Genomic DNA, 17,645 nt, shown 5'->3' with positions numbered 1-17,645 from the left:
GAGTGGGAGTAATGAAGGGCGAGGGTTGAGGGAAAGAGAGCCTGTGGGACCGGGAGATCCCAGCTGGATCAAGAACAGAGAGGGAGAACAAGGAATAGGAGACCATGGTAAATGAAGACCACATGAGAAAAGGAAGAAACAAAGTGCTAGAGAGGCCCACAGAAATCCACAAAGATACCCCCACAATAGACAGCTGGCAATGGTCGAGAGACAGCGGGAACTGACCTACTCTGGTGATGGGATGGCCAAACACCCTAATAGTCGTTGCCAGAAACCCCATCCAAGGACTGAGGAATCTGGATGCAGAGATCCACGGCTAGGCCCCGGGGTGGAGCTCTGGGAGTATAATTAGCGAGAAAGAGGAGGGTTTATATGAGCAAGAATTGTTGAAACCAAGGTTGGATAAAGCACAGAGACAAATATCCAAACGAATGGAAACACATGAACTATGAACCAAAGGCTGAGGGGCCCCCAGCTGGATCAGGCCCTCTGAATAGGTGAGACAGTTGATTGGCTTCATCTGTTTGGGAGGCATCTAGGCAGTGGTACCAGGTCCTGGCCTCATTGCATGAATTAGCTGTTTGAAACCTGGGGCTTGTGCAGGGACTCTTGGCTCAGTCTGGGAGGAGGGGACTGGACCTGCCTGGACTGAGTCTACCAGGTTGATCTCAGTCCTCGGGGGAGGCTTTGCCCTGGAGGAGGTGGGAATGGAGGGTGGGTTGGGGGGGGGGGAAGGGAAGGGGGGCAGGAGGGGGAGAACAAGGGAATCCGTGGCTGATATGTAGAACTGAATGGTATTGTAAAATAAAATAAAAGGAAAAAAAATAGGATGAATAAAACATAAAAAAAAAAGTCTCAAGAGCCATTTACCCGTTCACCATATATGTATGTTTATATATTTTGGGGATTTCCCCTCAAGAATCCAAACCCTACCCGGTGAGAGAAAGGGATCTTCCTTTTACTAACCCTGGACTCCTTGAGGACAAAACTTGCAGATGTCATGCAAAGACAAATAATATGGGCAGCCTAGTTCCGGGACCCTGCGCCCTTCTTAGTCCACTCTCTGTCTGACCTGCCCCCTCCCCAGACTTCGCAAGAACCTCAGCGCCGCCCCCTTCACTTCCTTGTTGCGCAGTGTGTAGATAAGGGGATTGAGCGCGGGTGTGACCACCGTATAGAAGAGCGAGACGTACTTGCCGCGGCCCTGGTTGTAACTATGTGTGGGTTGCAGGTAGGTGTAGGTGGCGGACCCATAGAATAGGCAGACCGCGGTCAGGTGAGAGCCACACGTGCTCGCTGCTTTCCGCCGGCCCGCGCGGGAGCGCATACCCCAGACCGCGCGGCCCACGGCGGTGTAGGAGACCAGGATGACCGCAGAAGGCACCAACAGGATGACCACCCGCGCGGCGAACATCTGGCGCTCGGTGGCGCTGCGGCCGCCGCGGCAGGCTAGCTGCAGCAGCGCGGGCAGTTCGCAGATGAAGTGGTCCAGACGGCGGGCCGCGCACAGCGGACGCGCGGCCAACAGGGCGGTCTGCGCAGCGGAGTTGGCCAGGCCGCCCAGCCAGGAGGCGCTGGCCAGAGCGCAGCACAAGCGCGGTGAGGCGAGTGCGGCGTAGCGCAGCGGGCGGCATACTGCAGCCGCGCGGTCCAGCGCCATAACCGCCAGCAGCACGCACTCGGCCGAGCCCAGGGCCAGAGAGGCGCACAGCTGTGCCATGCATCCGCCGCGCGGTAGCTGCAGCACCGGGCCGCACAGGCTGGCCAGCAGAGGCGGCACCACACTGGTGGTGAAGCCCACATCCACCAGGGCCAAGTGGCAGAGGAAGTAGTACATGGGTGTGTGCAGGCGCGGATCGCGAATGGCCAACAGCACCAACGCCGCGTTGCCGGTTAGCGTTAGTAGGTAGCAGAGAAGGACCACCGCAAAGAGGACCGGTTGCAGCGATGGCCAGTCGGTGAAACCCAGCAGTAGGAAGCGCTCCGCTGAGCTGTGATTAGCCTGAGGGGAAACTCCAACAAGGTTCAGAAGGATAAGACAAAGATATTTAATGCTAGCGGGCTTGGTGGTGCAGGCCTTGCGCTCGGGAGGCAGAGGCCGGAAATCGTGGTGAGTTCGAGGCCAGCCTGGTCTACATAGTGAGTTCCAGGTCAGCCAGAGCAATGCAGTGAGACCCTATCTTATCGCTATCCATGATAAGCAAGAATCCCCAATGTGGGATAAACTGGGCAAGAAAGGAAAGCCTGTACCCAAATTTTAGTTTCATTACATAGCCACATGCCAGTATTCGTTCACAAGCTCCTTCAAGGGAGACAATGTCTCTCTTTAACAGATGAGCCAGTTGAGGATTTAGAAAATCATGTTGTCCTGAGTCCATGGCTTATCAGGTCTGTCTCCCTGGCTCTGGCTGCACTTCCAGGAATTAAAGAAGAAATTCAGTGTCTCTACCAGGAGCAGCTATAAAGATACAGGACACACTCCACTCTGAGCCTTCTTCCCCCATTTTCCTTAAAAGTGTGCATTGTCTAAAAGTCCAGGCTGAGTGAGACTAGATGGAGCAGCATTGCCACTGTTTTTGGTTTATGCAAAAGTTACAGTTGAAGCTAGGAGAACCCTGAGCAGGAAAGCCAGTCACGTTTCACAGGTGACCCTAACTCTGCTCTATGTGCAAACCAAAGTGGAAGTGCTTCTTGTAAATGCCTATATTATATAAAAACAGAATGTAATCTCAGCCAGTAAGGAGCAGCCTGCAAATATATGTATCTGTAAACTTTTCACTGGAATAGACCAAATATGATGACTGTAGCCATCAAATGTTTTCTTCTTCTTGATCCTCCTCCCTCCCTCTCTTCTTTCCTCCCTGCCTGCCCCCTCCTTCCATCCTTCACTTCCTTTCAACAGGGTCTCAGGAAGGTTGGCCTTCAGTTCTATTTGTGCAAGAGGATGATCTTGAACTCCTGACCCTCTTGTGCTCACCATCAGAGTGCTGGGGTTACAATCATGTGCCACCATGTCCAGCCTCCAAGCAAATGTTTCTTTGTTTTACTTCTATGTTTATCCCATTAAAAAAAAATGTTCCCTTTGTCCCCCCCCCCCCCCCCCCCCCGTGGCTCACTGAATCACTTCCACCTGACTCAGGAACAATTGTTTGCTCGAATAAACTCCTTAAAAGTTTATTGTGCTTCAGTTTTTCCCCCTTTGGATTGAAGATTGAACCTGGGGCCTTGTACAAGCTAAGGGCATACTTAGTACTGAGCTAGTTTGTTTTTTAATCCATTATATTGTTGTCTAACCTGTGGAGGCTACTTATAGAGCACAGGGCCTCCTGCTGTAGATGTGGTGCTCGGGATCACCACAGACTAGCTTGGTGGGGGAAGGAACACTTCCTGTCAGAGCAGAAATGAGAAGACCTTACTCCTGTAAGCACAGCTGCCTCTAGTTGGTTATTTGAGATATAGAATTCACTTCATGTGCCATTCTGCCTCAATTTTGTCTTGTGTAAATGGGGGAGTTTGAAGTGGATGATTTCTTGGGTCTATCCTGGGCTTTCCTGTCAATCATTTCTCAAACAAATTTAAAAGAAATGCAAGAACCAAGTGGTGGTGGTGCACGCCTTTGATCCCAGCACTCGGGAGGCAGAGGCAGGTGGTTTTCTGTGAGTTCGAGACTAGCCTGGTCTACAGAGTGAGTTCCAGGAAAGCCAGGGATACACAGAGAAACCCTGTCTCAAAATCACCCCCCCCCCAAAGGAAATGCAAAAAACAAAGAGAACCTCATTTTCAAGGCTCTAGTACTGGTACTGAATCCAATATTTGGTGGGTGTGGAAACCATCATAGTGGACGGAATGTATAAAATTTACATAGAAATCTTTCTATGCATGTTTCCTGACATAATATCATATGTAAACACACTCACTGCTTTTAATTTTAAAAAGTCACACTCCTCTTGGCTGGAAAGATGGCTCACCAGGTAGAGGCACTTGCTGTCTGATGGGCTGAGTTTCATCCCTGAGACCCAAATAGTGGAAGAGAACTGACTTCTTCAAGTTGTCCTCTGGCCTTCACATATATGATGTGGCATGCATTCTCCATTGCCAATTGATGCTGATGCTTCTATCAATCACAATCTTTTATATTGTTTTCTAGGAAGTAATCCCTCTCCCAATAAAACATTTTGCTTTTCCTTACCAGGAAGAGTAAGCTTAATGTGAATAAGAACAAGATTTAGGACCCAGACTCCTTAGGTTTGGGTCTTTATTCTGCTACTTCCTGGATGATAACTGTGGGCATGAACTTAGCCCCTGTGCCCCTCAAACATAAGTGTGTAACAGGAGTTAAACACACAGAGTGCTTTGAACAGTACCTGGCACACAGTGGGTGAGTGTTAACTGTTATCATTCATATCATTTACAAGCATATAAATTTTTGTTTTCATTGTTTGATAATTGTTAGTGCTGGAAATTGAACCTAGGGCTTCATGTGTGTTGAATATATATCCCTGGCCTTGGAAATAGTTTTGTTTGTTAAGACAAAGTCTCACTATGTAGCCTAACTCAGAACTGTCCTGCTTCTGCCTCCTGAGTACTGAGATTACAGGTGTCTGTTTCTGGATCACTCTTGCTCCAGGAAATGAGTGCTGACAGAATGATGTAAAATGTAAATGTAAAATGATGGAAAATGGATGTAAAAATCCATTTTCCTTTCATATATTAACTTTAATATTTCCTTGATTAGGAATTAGGCAGAGCAGGGTAGGGAGGGATCAAAATTAAAGTGTCCACAGTCACATGTTTGTAAAGATTTATAAGATTTTAACTTAAACCTCACTAACTCCAAGGTCTTCAGCTTTACAGGCTGTATTATGCCAGACTGTGGAAGCCAAAAGGACATGCAAAGCTTGATCTTTATTTCTAGACAACTTTACCGCATTGGGGCTGGACTGAACATGGATAAAATATAAGACATGACATTTAACTTTGTGACATAGTAGTGGCTAGAGGTGTTGAATTACAAAAAATCAAATTCTTCAGTACTGTGATTTCATAACCATGTACCATCATAGCTAGGTAAGTCCTAAAATCTTTACCTTCAGACATGCCACTGCATGAAAACAGGTACCCACTAATAAAATTTCACAGACCATCTTTATGTTTTGCACAAATCCCCAAGAACACAGTTGCAACACACACACACACACACACACACACACACACACACACTCCACTGATGATTTTTCAGAAGGCAAATCTGTTGTAAATAGTATAACATGTCTTTAAAGCTTCTTTGACTTTCTAGACTGTGACCCTAGTTGAAAAACCATTTATTCTTAGAGCAATGTAACAAACTTACCTTCATGTCTAACCTCTGGCTCTGCTTTTAGACCTTGAATTTATGTTGGTGTCTTGCTTGTGTTCTGGATTCCCTCTGTTTGAAGTGACAGAGGTCAAGATTAGCAAAAGACCCAAATATTTGAGTGTATTGGTTCCTGGAAAGAATACCTGAGATCAGAGCCAGGTGCTCCAGGATGAAGATAAGGGGTGGGTGCCATCCTGTTCAGCAGAGGAATAAATCAATGGTTTGAAAAAAAGATGCCCCAGTTTGTGGAATTGAGACACAGAGGCACAAGTCAGGGCTGTTACTGGAGAGTCCTGTAAGGAGCACAAACAGGTCAACCGCTTTATTCTTGTGGTAGTAGCTAATTAACCTTAGCTGGCGATTGCACCAAAAATATTCTTTTGAAGTCTAATGAGAGAGAGAGAGAGAGAGAGAGAGAGAGAGAGAGAGAGAGAGAGAGAGAGAAATGAAGGATACTGACACCTTTTTTTCACTAGAGAAGAAACAAGAATCTACTTTCCCTGCTCCTTGAAGAGGGGACAGAGCGCTGGGGAATCTGTGTCCCACTCCCATAATTAGCATTTTCCATGGAGGTGTCCAGAGAGGCATTCCCCAAGGTGATGGAGGAGGAATCCTGGAGAGACTATCCCTTCAGGGTACTGTGTCTCTGGTAGGCTATGGAGGCTGGAGGCAACATAATTTCCTCTTCTTGTTATTTCCACTCTACTCATTCATTGACTGACCTGCTAACCCTCAGCAAATCTCTGTCATGTCTGTAAAGCAGCCTTAATCTAACAGGGATACTGCAGATTTAAGTCATCTTAAGTTTTTTTTTTTTAATTTTGAAAAAGGAACAGCATTTTAATATATAGTCCAAGCTGCTGAGTGCTGGGATTACTGGCATGTTTCTTCACATCAATCTCAACCTCAGCTGGACACTGCTACCACTTGTGGTTTCTGTTAACCCCTCCATCCCTTCAGCTCCTCTTTATTCTTGAATATGTTGTGTTGGTCCACTCTTTACTTTTCTTGTAAATCTTGGTGAATAATTATCCACAAAATTAAAGACTTGTCCCCTTCCATTTCCTTCTTCAGCGATCTGGAAATTCACTGCAGTTTCTCATCTACCTCATGTCTTCAAGTCTCTCTCTATCCAGCCCAGATTGCCTTCTGCCATTATAACTACTTCTTTGGGGCTGGTGAAACGGCTCATTGGTAAAGGTGCTTGCCACCACCCTGACAATCTGAATCCCATACCCAAAACTGGCATGGTGGGAGGAGAGAGTTGACTCCTGAGACTTGTCCTCCACATCCGCATGTGAGCTATTGCACACACATGCGCCCATACCTCACTACCACATACTAATAAACAAATGCAATAAAAAGTTTAAACACGATAATTACTTCTTTGTAAACTCTAAGCAATATTTTCACCTTTTAATATCCTCTTGGTTAAGTTACTGCCATCTTTAAATTACACTCTAACTTGATTCATTACCTATGCTTTTTTGGTTGATAGTGGCTGGAGAAAAACCCACAGACAGGCTAAGAGGTTTCACTTTATCCTGACAACCGACTTTTAAGGGCAGGGGCAAAAGTCATCTGACAATGTGTGTGTGTGTGTGTGTGTGTGTGTGTGTGTGTGTGTGTGTGTGTATGTGTATGTATGTGTGCCTATATGCAGTGTAGATGTCTTTTTTTTCCAAGATTGGACCATCCCCTTATGGAGGGTACAGAGAGACTTACAAGGCTCATGAAACTTAGCATCAGCCACATCTGGAGAATATATGGGCAGTAAGTAATTGATGGAGGACAAGAGACTCCTTGATGATGCATCTATCTGCAAGGTGTACAGGGAACTTCTGCCAGTCCTTAACCCATGCTGGGGTGGGTTTTTCTGTGATGCCAGAGTCACTTATAGCCCTGTAAATAACCCCAGCAAGAGTCATTGCTTCACTAAACTTCATTGAACTGTTGTTACCCTTTCTATCTGGGGTGAACAAAATAGAACATCTAACGAAAACTATGGAACAAATTATTGCCCAAATAAGGAGGATTAGAAAAAACAAACAAACAAAACAAAACATGAGTTTTAGAGGAATAGTTGCATGGTTTCTACTATGGTAAGACATGCAACTGACATTGATCCATCCAAGGGTGGAACATTCTTGAGGGGAACTCAAAGTTGTCATTTTATTCTGTACAGTATAATATGTTATGCTTTTTGATGACGGGACATACCACGTGTACAAGGATTCCCCTCAAATAGTTAATGGACTAGAGAAAATGTTACTGTCTTAGTTACTTTTATATTGCTGTGATAAAACACCATGACCAAGGTAACATTTTAAAAAAAAAAGATTTTTTCGATGGCTCTCAGTCCCAGAGCATTAGAGTCCATGACCATCATGGCAGGGGTCATGGAGGCAGGCAGGCAGGCACTGCACTTGAACAGTAGCTGAGAGCTTATATCCTCAGAGAAGGAGAAACTGGAAATGGCATGGGCTTTGGAAACCTTGAAGCCCACCCTCAGTGACACACCTTCAACAAGGCCACACCACCTGACCCTTCCCAAGTAGTTCCACCACCTGGAGACCAAAGTATCTGAGCTTATGGGGGGCCATTCTTATTTAAACCACCAAAGTTACCATCCCCGAAAGTAACAAATATGGGTCAGGATTGCAGTCAGGCTATGACAGCTGTTGTTTAGGGTCTACTGTGGTTGTTAAGATTAGCAACCGAGTCTGTCTAAGAAGAACCTACCCATATGAGCTATAATGTGAAAAACACATGTAGATGTTATGTTCCACATTTGGCCTCTGATTTGGCAGGAAAAAAGTGGATAAGGGGGGAATGATAAGACAGGCATATTGTCCAGTTGAGCTAACATTTCTGACTGGCAGGCCTTGAGGAAAGAGAACAAGTCAGATCTGTGGTAAGAGCCTTGCCTGGGATCCAAAACCTTGGAACTTGTGGATGAGTTAGATAGTAAGGAGAGAGAAAGCAGGTAAAAGTGATAGGAAACATATCTGCGGTCTAACCATTAGTACAGAGGATGATAAAAATCTATGATTAAGAATGTAGACAGGGCCCTAATGATGACTCAGCACAGGAAGCTTGTTTTCTGTCAAATACCAAACCTTCAACTTTCAGTTAAGAATCCTGGATATTGTGGACACCCGTGATAAAGGGCATGGAGATTTAATTCTGTTTGTACTTTGCCCTTTCTGTGGGTGGGAGGTGATGAGATTTGGTACTAGATCATGGGCCTGACATTGTAAGATGCTGCAGCTTTGAGAGAGACTAGATTTGCTTTCTCTAATGCTCAGAAACATTGCAGGGATAGATAGAATCCAAGAGCCAGAGAATGGGGAGGAACTCCGTGAAATTTTCTTTTCTGGACATCACATGGCTGTCTCACTCCCGAAGTCACAGCTGTGGTTGTTACTTGAACAAGACCTGCAGAAGACTGGGCCTATTAACATTCCATGATGAACGGAGGAGAGGCTCATGAGACACTGCCCCACCCTGAGGAGTTATAGGCAGTTAATGGTTGATAGGGGAGGGAAGTCATATTCCATAGTGCTGTAGCCACTGGTAAGTTGTCCTTGTTCAAGTAGTAAGTCCCTCCCTATGTTGATGCAAGTGATCTTAATCAAGTGTGATTGATGAAGGACGCATATGTGAAAAAGACACGAGGGCTGGAGAGACAGCTCAGCAGTTAGGAGCACTGGCTGCTCTTCCAGAGGACCTGCGTTTGATTCCCAGTACCCAAATGATGGCTTGCAACCGTCTGTAACTCCAGTCCTAGGGGATCTGATACCTTCTCCTGGCCTCTGTAAGCATGAGGCAAGCATGTGATGCACAGACATACATGCAGACAAAATGCTCATATACATTAAATAAATAAAAAGACCTGAAACAAGGAGAAAAAGGATTTGGTAAGAGGGGTGGATAAGAGAGGATAATGGAAGGGAATGAATTCAAAGTACATTATATGTGTATAAAAGAAACTGAAAGGAAAATAGAGACCAGATTTGGCAATATTGGAGTGATCTAGTCACAGTTCCCTGCAGCCTCAGGCCTCCTTCTCTTTATCATTCCTCTTCAGCAAGTGCTGCTACCCCTGCTTTATGAACCCCAGGTAGCCTTGAGTTGTACCTTATTTTCTCTGCCTCCCTGACTTCTGGCACATAGTGACTCAAAATAATATATGAGCCATATATTACCTTAGATTACCCACCCTCTCCAGAAACCTAGAGGTTGACCTGTAGTAAAGAACTTTCTTTGGTTGGTATTCAGAACAAACCTCTATTGTGGTGGCTGATGTTAGATGTTATTAAACTGTCTTTTTACCTGAAATCAATGTCAGCTCCTATGTATACCAACCTGGAACAGAATGTTTTGCTCATTTAAAACGTCTGAGTGATCAGAAAATTAAAACAAAACCAGAAGCATCTCTTGTCTTCTGTGGGACCCAGGCAGACAAGAAACAGGAAAGAGTGATGGTGGAAGAGAGGGTGGTAAGAGCCTTGCCTTCTTCATCAGAGCTTGATGAGTTTCAGTGGAGGGAGCTCAGGTGGTGGTAAGGCCTGAGTGAATTGTCAATCTTTCAGCCTTTTACCTGGAGTCAGTCTTGCTGCAAATGCAGTTCTTCCCATGGTCCAATGGGATCCTGCTATAGTGTTTGTTCTATGAATGCAGTGACTTGCTTAACCACTGGAAGGAGGAAGAGCCATTGTTAAACATGTGGTTGGTAGGGAGGGCTTGTTCTTAGATGACTGATTTGCACCAAACTCACTTTGTTGTGCCGTCTTTGGGATGCATTTAAAATTACTGTTTACAAAAACTTTTATCTGAATTTGCAAGAGTTCAACAATTTCTGAGCAGAATCCTCCTCCTTTTAAAATACCATCACAAACAAACAAACAAACCAACCAATCAATGATCACCCATCACAGAATGCATCGCTGGATGTCAGTATAGTAGACGCGTGCTGCCACCATGTGTCTAAATAATGCAACAACACCTTTTGCAGTTCCGGAAGGCTGGCTCTCAAATCCTGAAACAGCAATATTCTCTTGAGCTAACTGAAGCTTAGAGCAGTAATCGTCAGAGTTTTATGAGTTGTACTCATAGACTTCTTGATTAATCTGATAATTTTCATGTATAAGTTCTCTGGTGCTGATGTTGGTGCTATCCTGACAGGTCAATAGTATTGATTTAACTATCACAGGCTCCCACTTTGCTCCATGCAAAAGGTGATTATACTGTTGGAGTATGTGTAAACTGTTGAAGAGATGACCTGTCTCACTGCAGGGCAATTATTCAAACTGTCTATCCTCCTTGTGGGTCATTAGTAAAGCTCAAATGAGCCTTGGGGGATAATGAAGGGACCTGAGGCCTCTCTGCCACAGTTATCCTGTGTACTGGGTACAATGGGGGCATGGGCAGATGGACTTGGTTCAGTTCTAACTTTGCAAAAACCCTTTCTGCTTTCATTTCACCTCTAGCTATTAATTTTTTGGGGGGCCATCTGTGATCAAATTCTTGTTATGCTTATTTTCCAGATCTTTCTTCCAAGTTAATGGTTTAAGCAATGAATCTTCTGAACAGCTTAAAGTAAAACACGATCTGTGATACAAAGGGAAGGATTTTCATGAGTCTTTGGGACGGGTATTCCTCACTTGATCAGACAGCAGAGCAGATGGGTTAGTGCTCATGCCTAACTTGTAGACCTCCTATGTCAGGAGGCTACATTCTAACCGCACTCAGGCTGAGGAGCTACACTGGGGACGGGGAGGCACCCAGGCATTGAGCTGAGACTGCTGTCTCAGAGGAGTTTCCAGGGTGGATGCTCAGGTGCGGCTCACAGACATGAGAGAGACGTAGGGTGGGAAACACTGCATTCAGAATAGAGATATCATCTGATGTCTTGTTCTCTTCAATTTGGTGGACAGCATCTCCCTGTGTCTAAACTTGTCTATTGTCTGCTGAAAGTCTGTATGAACACAAGAGACAGAAACCTTTCTTCTGGCCTTCTTTCCTGTCTAGGGTCAGAATTAATGAATTTGGAACTGTGTTACCTATTATGACTGGTGTTGACTATGGAATCAAGTGGGCATACTTAAATTTGGCGCAGGACTGATCTTTTGGTTCAAGGTCCTGTGGCAGTGATGGTGGGGAAAGGGCATTCACCACACTTTCTGATTTTGTTCTTTGTAAGAGAGCCAGCTACAGAAAGTAGAGGATCCTCAAGGGAGATAAGCACAGAGCAGTAGATTCCTAGCTTAGCACAGCACATTTAATTCAGACTTCTCTTTGTCATGAAACTGAAAACCAGAAAGGTAACAGGTTGTGTTTGCTCTAGGTCATTGGCAATTTTGTAGCAGTGAAGCTCATAATCTAGGGTTTCAGTCCTTTATCATTTTTTTTTTTTCAGAGACAGGATTTCATACAGCTTAAGCTGGCCTGGTATTAAAGACAATCCTCCTGCTTCAGTATTCTGAATACTGAGATTACAAATTTGAGTTATTGTAATTGGCTCCAAATCTTCAGTCTTAACTTTAAAAACTTATTTATTATGTGTAGCTAGAGTTTTTCTGGTCCTGCCTGGCCCACAGTCAGGACAAATCTCTCTAACCCACCAGTTCCACAGCAGCTCAGACCCAACCAAGTAAACACACAGAGACTTATATTGCTTACAAACTGTATGGCCATGGCAGGCTTCCTGCTAACTGTTCTTATATCTTATATTAATCCATTTCTATAAATCTATACCTTGCCACGTGGCTCATGGCTTACCGGCATCTTCACATGCTGCTTGTCATGGCAGCAGCTGGCAGTGTCTCTCCCATTCAGCCTTCCACTTCCCAGAATTCTCCTCTCTCCTTGTCCTGCCTATACTTCCTGCCAATCAGGAAGAAATAAAACACTGGCCAATCAGTGTTTTATTTACACAGAACAATACCCACAGCAATTATGTTTGCATGTGTGTGCATTTTTTGCGGGCATACTTGTATTCACGCACCATGGCACACATATTGAAGTCAGAAGACAGCTTATGGGAGTTGGTTCTACCTGCGGTTTCTGGGGATTAAAATCAGGTCTTCGTGCTTGGTGACAAGTGCTCTCACCTGCTAAGCCATCTTTCCAGTACCCAGTCTCAACCCTTAACCAGGGCTTTCCCTGTTCAAAACCAAGTCCTGTTTTCACGTGGTATGTCTATTGTACATCTGCGCATATGCAACTGGATACATCACTGCAATGAGTACACACATACTTACAAATGCCCACAAATACTTCATATGTAGAAGTAAAAAGTGGAAACACCCAGCATTTCATCAGCAGGTGGGGGAATAAACTGAGGTCTTACATGATGGGACACTACTCAGAAATGAATATGAATATGAATGGGCTGTTATACGCTATAGCATGGATGAATCTCAAAACAGTTATATTGTATTAAAATAGACCAAAAGTCCATTCATGTAAAACTCAAGAAAAGGCAAAGTGATCTGTAATGATGAAATGCAGATGAAAGGTTGTTTGGGAATAAGGATTGCAGGGAAGAGTGGAAGGGAAATTCTGTAGTGGGGCATGGGGAAACCTGTTGTTTGAATCTTAGATGGCATTTTAATAAAAAACTCAGAGTCAGATATCAGGGTGAAAGCTGAAAGATCAGAGAAGCAGACCAGCCAGACACTAGTTTTTACCTCTACAAAATCCTCAGTCTAAAGAGAGTGAGTTCCTGTTTTCTCATGCCATATATACCTTTCTCTGCCCTGCCATATTACTTCCTGGGGTTAAAGGCGTGCGTCACTACTGCCTGGCTGTTTCTCTCCTATGATGGATCAATCTCTTGTAGCCCAGTGTGGCTTTGAACTCACAGAGATCCAGACAGATCTCTGCCTCCTGAGTGATAGGATTCAAGGAGTGTCACATTTCCTAAATTCACATTGTTGGATGACAGTTTCATGGGAACCAGCATTTTCTCTCCAAACAATGTCTGTCTGGACAGAATCATCACCTGTGTTCACTCAGTTTTCACCACAGTGTCAAGAGAACAACAAGCACATAGAAGATAACGAAGAAGTGCTGGTGAAGTTTTAAGTGTTGGAGATAATAAAATGTGGATTTTATTTTTCACTTTACATTTTATTTTTTAAAATTAAATTTATTCTTTGAAAATTTCATTCCTGTATATAATGAATTCTGATTACTCTCTCTCTCTCTCTCTCTCTCTCACACACACACACACACACACACACACACACACACACACACACACACACCATCCCTTATGCATTTTAATCATTAGTGAATTCTTAACTAATGTGTCCTCTTGATCCTCTGGGAGACTCTTATTTTTTGAGATAGGGTTTTACTCTATAGCCTAGACTGGCCTGGAACTTGCAATAGTCCTCCTGCCTCAGTCTCCCAAGCCCTGGGGTGGTAGAGTTGCATCACCAGAACTTCTCATTAATTTGCTCTGCTTTCCACAAACTCCTATACTTCATGGATACTCTATTCATCTTTAGTGTCCTGGATGTTTTTTGGCTTGTCTTACTGATGGGGGCATTTTTCTGCAGACTTGTTGTGTGGCATCTTTCTCCACCTTCCTTTGGGTTTCCCTAACACCAACCCCATTGATGTAGAAATACCCTCTTCCCCTGCACACACTGTCAGATGGACATTACTCTCTGTGCCAATCGGTTTGATTTAGTATTAAAAATATTTGTAGAGATACCCATGTAGCATGGGTTCTCACAAACTTCCAGAGAAATTGACTTACTTGTCATCTTAGCTTTATGGATAAAGAGTTTAAAGTGCAGAGAGATTATATCATTTGTTTATGATCACACAGCTAATTAGTTGGAAAAACCAGGATTTGAATTCAAGCCAGGTGTGGTGGTACACACCTGCAATCTCAACACTTGGGAGGTAGAGGCAGGAGAATCAGGTGTTTAAGGCCAGGTTGGGCTACATAATGAGTTTGAGACCGGTCAGAGCGCTATCAGACTCTGTCTCAAAAAGCAAACATAAAATATATGAATTCAAGTGTGTTTTAACATCAATTCTTTCAACCACTGTGGTGTATTAATGTCCATAAGATCTAACTTCTGTGATTCTTTTCAGATCTTCTTTCACTTTTTAAGAGCTTTACTAGGGATAGATTTTTTTTTTTTTCTGGATATGCTTATGTGTGCTAGCCTACTAACTCAAGAAAAAAGGCCTTTCCTACCATGTCTGAATGCCAGATAACTTCCAGGACCATTGCTCTGCAGGTGAAAACTTTATTACCTCCATAGTCTGGTGTGTGTGTGTGTGTGTGTGTGGTGGGGCGAGGAAGTTGATATTGTGCAACTTTGTTCTTAGTTAAATTGTTCTCCTTGTAAAAACCAAGCCTTTGCAACAGGAGTCTGAATAGAGCAGTGGGCGTTGGGGAAATCAATAGCTCTTAAAAAGGTAGGTCTATGTACCAGGTCTCCTCTCCATTGATCCCTGGTAATTTGCAACCTGGAGTTCTGTTCAGGAGTCTTGCACCCTTTGTCAAATCTCCGAGGGCCCCATTTTCTGGATGCTTCTTTTCAGCGCAGCCTTGACATCCGCATTCCTCAGGCTGTAGATGACAGGGTTGAGGATGGGGGTGATCACAGCATAGAAGAGAGACAGCAGGGGGTCCGTGGCTGGGTCGTAGCTGGCCTTAGGACGGATATAGATAAAGATGGCAGTACCGTAGAAGAGAGATACCACTACCAGGTGGGAGGAACAGGTGGAGAAGGCCTTTCGGCGACCAGCAGCTGATGGGATGCGGAAGATAGTGGCCAGGATCCTCCCATAGGAACTAAGGATGAGGCCAAAGGGGCACAGGATGATAAGGGCGGCAGCCAGGATAATCTGCAGCTCATTGAGCGAGGTGTCCCCACATACCAACTGCAGCACCGGCTGGATCTCACAGAAGAAGTGAGGGACAGCGTTGGGGCCACAGAAGGGCAAGGAGAAGATGAAGGAGGTGTGCCCCAGCCCCACAAGAGCCCCGCAGGTCCACGCGGCGCCGGCGAGCTGCACACACACCCGCCGGCTGAGCAGCATTTGGTAGCGCAGGGGCTCGCAGATAGCAGCGTAGCGGTCATAGGCCATGGCCGCCAGCAGGCAGCACTCGGTGGCACCAAAGAAGAGGAAAAAGAACATCTGCAGAGCGCAGCCGGAGCGCGAGATGTGGCGCCGGCCAGTGAGCAGATGGTGCAGCAGCAAGGGGACGGTGACCGACGTGTAGCAGATCTCCAGGGCGGAGAGGATGCGGAGGAAGAAGTACATGGGGGACTGCAGCGCTGCGTCTGTGGAGACTAGCGCCACGATGAGGAGATTGCCTGCCACCGTGAGCAGGTAGACCGCCAGGAAGAGGGAGAAGAGGAGGCCCTGCAGGTGGGCCAGACGTGAGAAGCCCACCAGCACGAACTCAGTCACCAGGGAGGTGTTGGTGTCCATCTGCCACAGTTTTTGGCCAGGAAGGAGGGGCCGGGAAGAGCCACCACTGTGTGTGCTTCGAAGAGGGCAGAGATGACCTCTCTGCCCGGGGACTCCTATTTTCTTAAGCTATCAGGGCCTTTGAACTGAGATGTTCACGCACAGGCCCATGTTACACCCTGGCCACCCTAAGAACGCTCTGGGTGGACATTTGTCTCTGATCTCTGCGCTGTCCCCACGGTCAGAAGTACACACTGAATTTAGATTCTTCTGCTCTGACTCCGGATTGTTCTGCCTTCTCTCGCACTCTTCCTTTTGTTTTAGGTTTCAATTATATCCCAGAATGGCCTAGAATTCACTGTATTCTAAACTGGTCTCCAATTCACTTAGATCCTCCTGCATCAGCTTCGTGTGCACTGGCGTGAGCAATGGAATTACAGTAAGTAGCCACCGCATCCAGCGTTTTCATGCTTCTCCATTTCCCATCCTTGCTGGGGTGGACATTTCCTCCCCAGATGAACCCGAATTTGATTCACATTCAGAGCGGGGGAAAATTCTATTCCAAGTCATGGGTATTTCCTGTCCTGTTCCTCCTCTAAATCCTTTATCTTTTCTTCTCCAATACATTTCTTTCTTTTTTCGCTCTCAATGTGTCTCTTCTCTGATCCATTCTTTCCCCCTTCCATTAGCCTCTCTTTATTTGCTATCATCTTACCTCAGAGTTCACAGTCTCTCATTTGTAGAGAAGACTCAAAATCATCTCTTTGAGGCAGCTGCAGGAAATAAAGCTATTATCTAGTCAGAGGAGTGAAGATCTCTGTAATAAAAATGTAGTGGAATACAAAGCCTTCTCCAGTTGCCCATCTTTGCAGCTTGGTGCTCTCAGACTCATGCTTTTATATCACAATACATATAAAACTCCCCAGATTTTGTACACAAACCTCACGGATGCATACACTAACATGGTACACTTCTAAATCTAAGCACAGAAGTGTAAACTAATAACCTCAGAAGCCAGATTCATTCAAAGTCACAAATGTATCATATATTATGTACATATACAAACATCATTACAAATAACACTGAAAGTGACTACATATAATAAAAATATAGACACCTAAAAAGATGAACTTAAGTAGATACATACATTCAAATGCTATGCAAAAATATAAATATTCATTAGAGCCATGAACCCACACATTGATCCTGCTGCGGTTCAGTCCCTGCTTTATTTCATCCTGGATCTCCCAGCATTTTTCTGGACATCATTTGTATAGTGTTTTCCTACTTGGGAAAACAGACATTGATAAAGGCAGGTAGGGCCTGATGACTGGCTTTTTTTCCCTCCTTCTGTAACATGGGTCCCTCATCAGGAGAATTTTCTTTAAGTCTCTGAGGACCTGAGTCTCCCAGCACATTCTGCTTTCCAACTGGGAGAGCCTCACACAACTAATTAATGTTATTTTGGAGTCTGTTCCTTAGATGGCAAGAGGCAAAGGCTGACCTATAAGAAGGTTTCATAGACAATCTCAAGTGTTATGGGTCTCCCTCTTAGCTCTCATATACTATCCCTGGTCACTCATTTTTATTTTCTCCTTTCCATCACTGTAGATGTCACCACATTTACAAAACCAGTAATTCTATTTATTATTAATATATTCTTTATTGATATGGTTCAATAATGAATTTACTCTCTCTCTCTCTCTCTCTCTCTCTGTGTGTGTGTGTGTGAGTGTACATGTGTATAAGTATTCATGTATCTACATGTGGAGGTCAGAAGTTGATATTTTTTGTTTTGTTTAGTTTTTACCCTAGTTAATTTTATTTATTTATTGAGTTG

General features: G+C 44.6%; 2 protein-coding genes across 2 annotated transcripts; both read right to left on the bottom strand.

The window, feature by feature from the left end:
• Positions 1 to 1,051: 1,051 nt before the first annotated feature.
• Or2i1 (olfactory receptor family 2 subfamily I member 1) lies at positions 1,052 to 5,356 on the bottom strand. Its single transcript, XM_015991206.2, has 2 exons — positions 5,351 to 5,356; positions 1,052 to 2,083 (listed from the first exon to the last, which is right to left on the bottom strand). The coding sequence occupies exons 1-2, from the start codon at positions 5,354 to 5,356 to the stop codon at positions 1,052 to 1,054; spliced, it is 1,038 nt and encodes a 345-aa protein (XP_015846692.2).
• A 9,531-nt stretch (positions 5,357 to 14,887) lies between these two features.
• Positions 14,888 to 15,826, bottom strand: Or10c1 (olfactory receptor family 10 subfamily C member 1). The gene has a single exon (XM_006998338.1). The coding sequence runs from the start codon at positions 15,824 to 15,826 to the stop codon at positions 14,888 to 14,890; it is 939 nt and encodes a 312-aa protein (XP_006998400.1).
• Between the last annotated feature and the right edge of the window lie 1,819 nt (positions 15,827 to 17,645).

This window comes from Peromyscus maniculatus, chromosome 21 (genome assembly GCF_049852395.1).
Source record: "Peromyscus maniculatus bairdii isolate BWxNUB_F1_BW_parent chromosome 21, HU_Pman_BW_mat_3.1, whole genome shotgun sequence".
NCBI classification, from domain to species: domain Eukaryota; kingdom Metazoa; phylum Chordata; class Mammalia; order Rodentia; family Cricetidae; genus Peromyscus; species Peromyscus maniculatus.
Note: the sequence above shows the minus strand (reverse complement) of the source record. Positions and strands in the feature narration are given on the sequence as shown.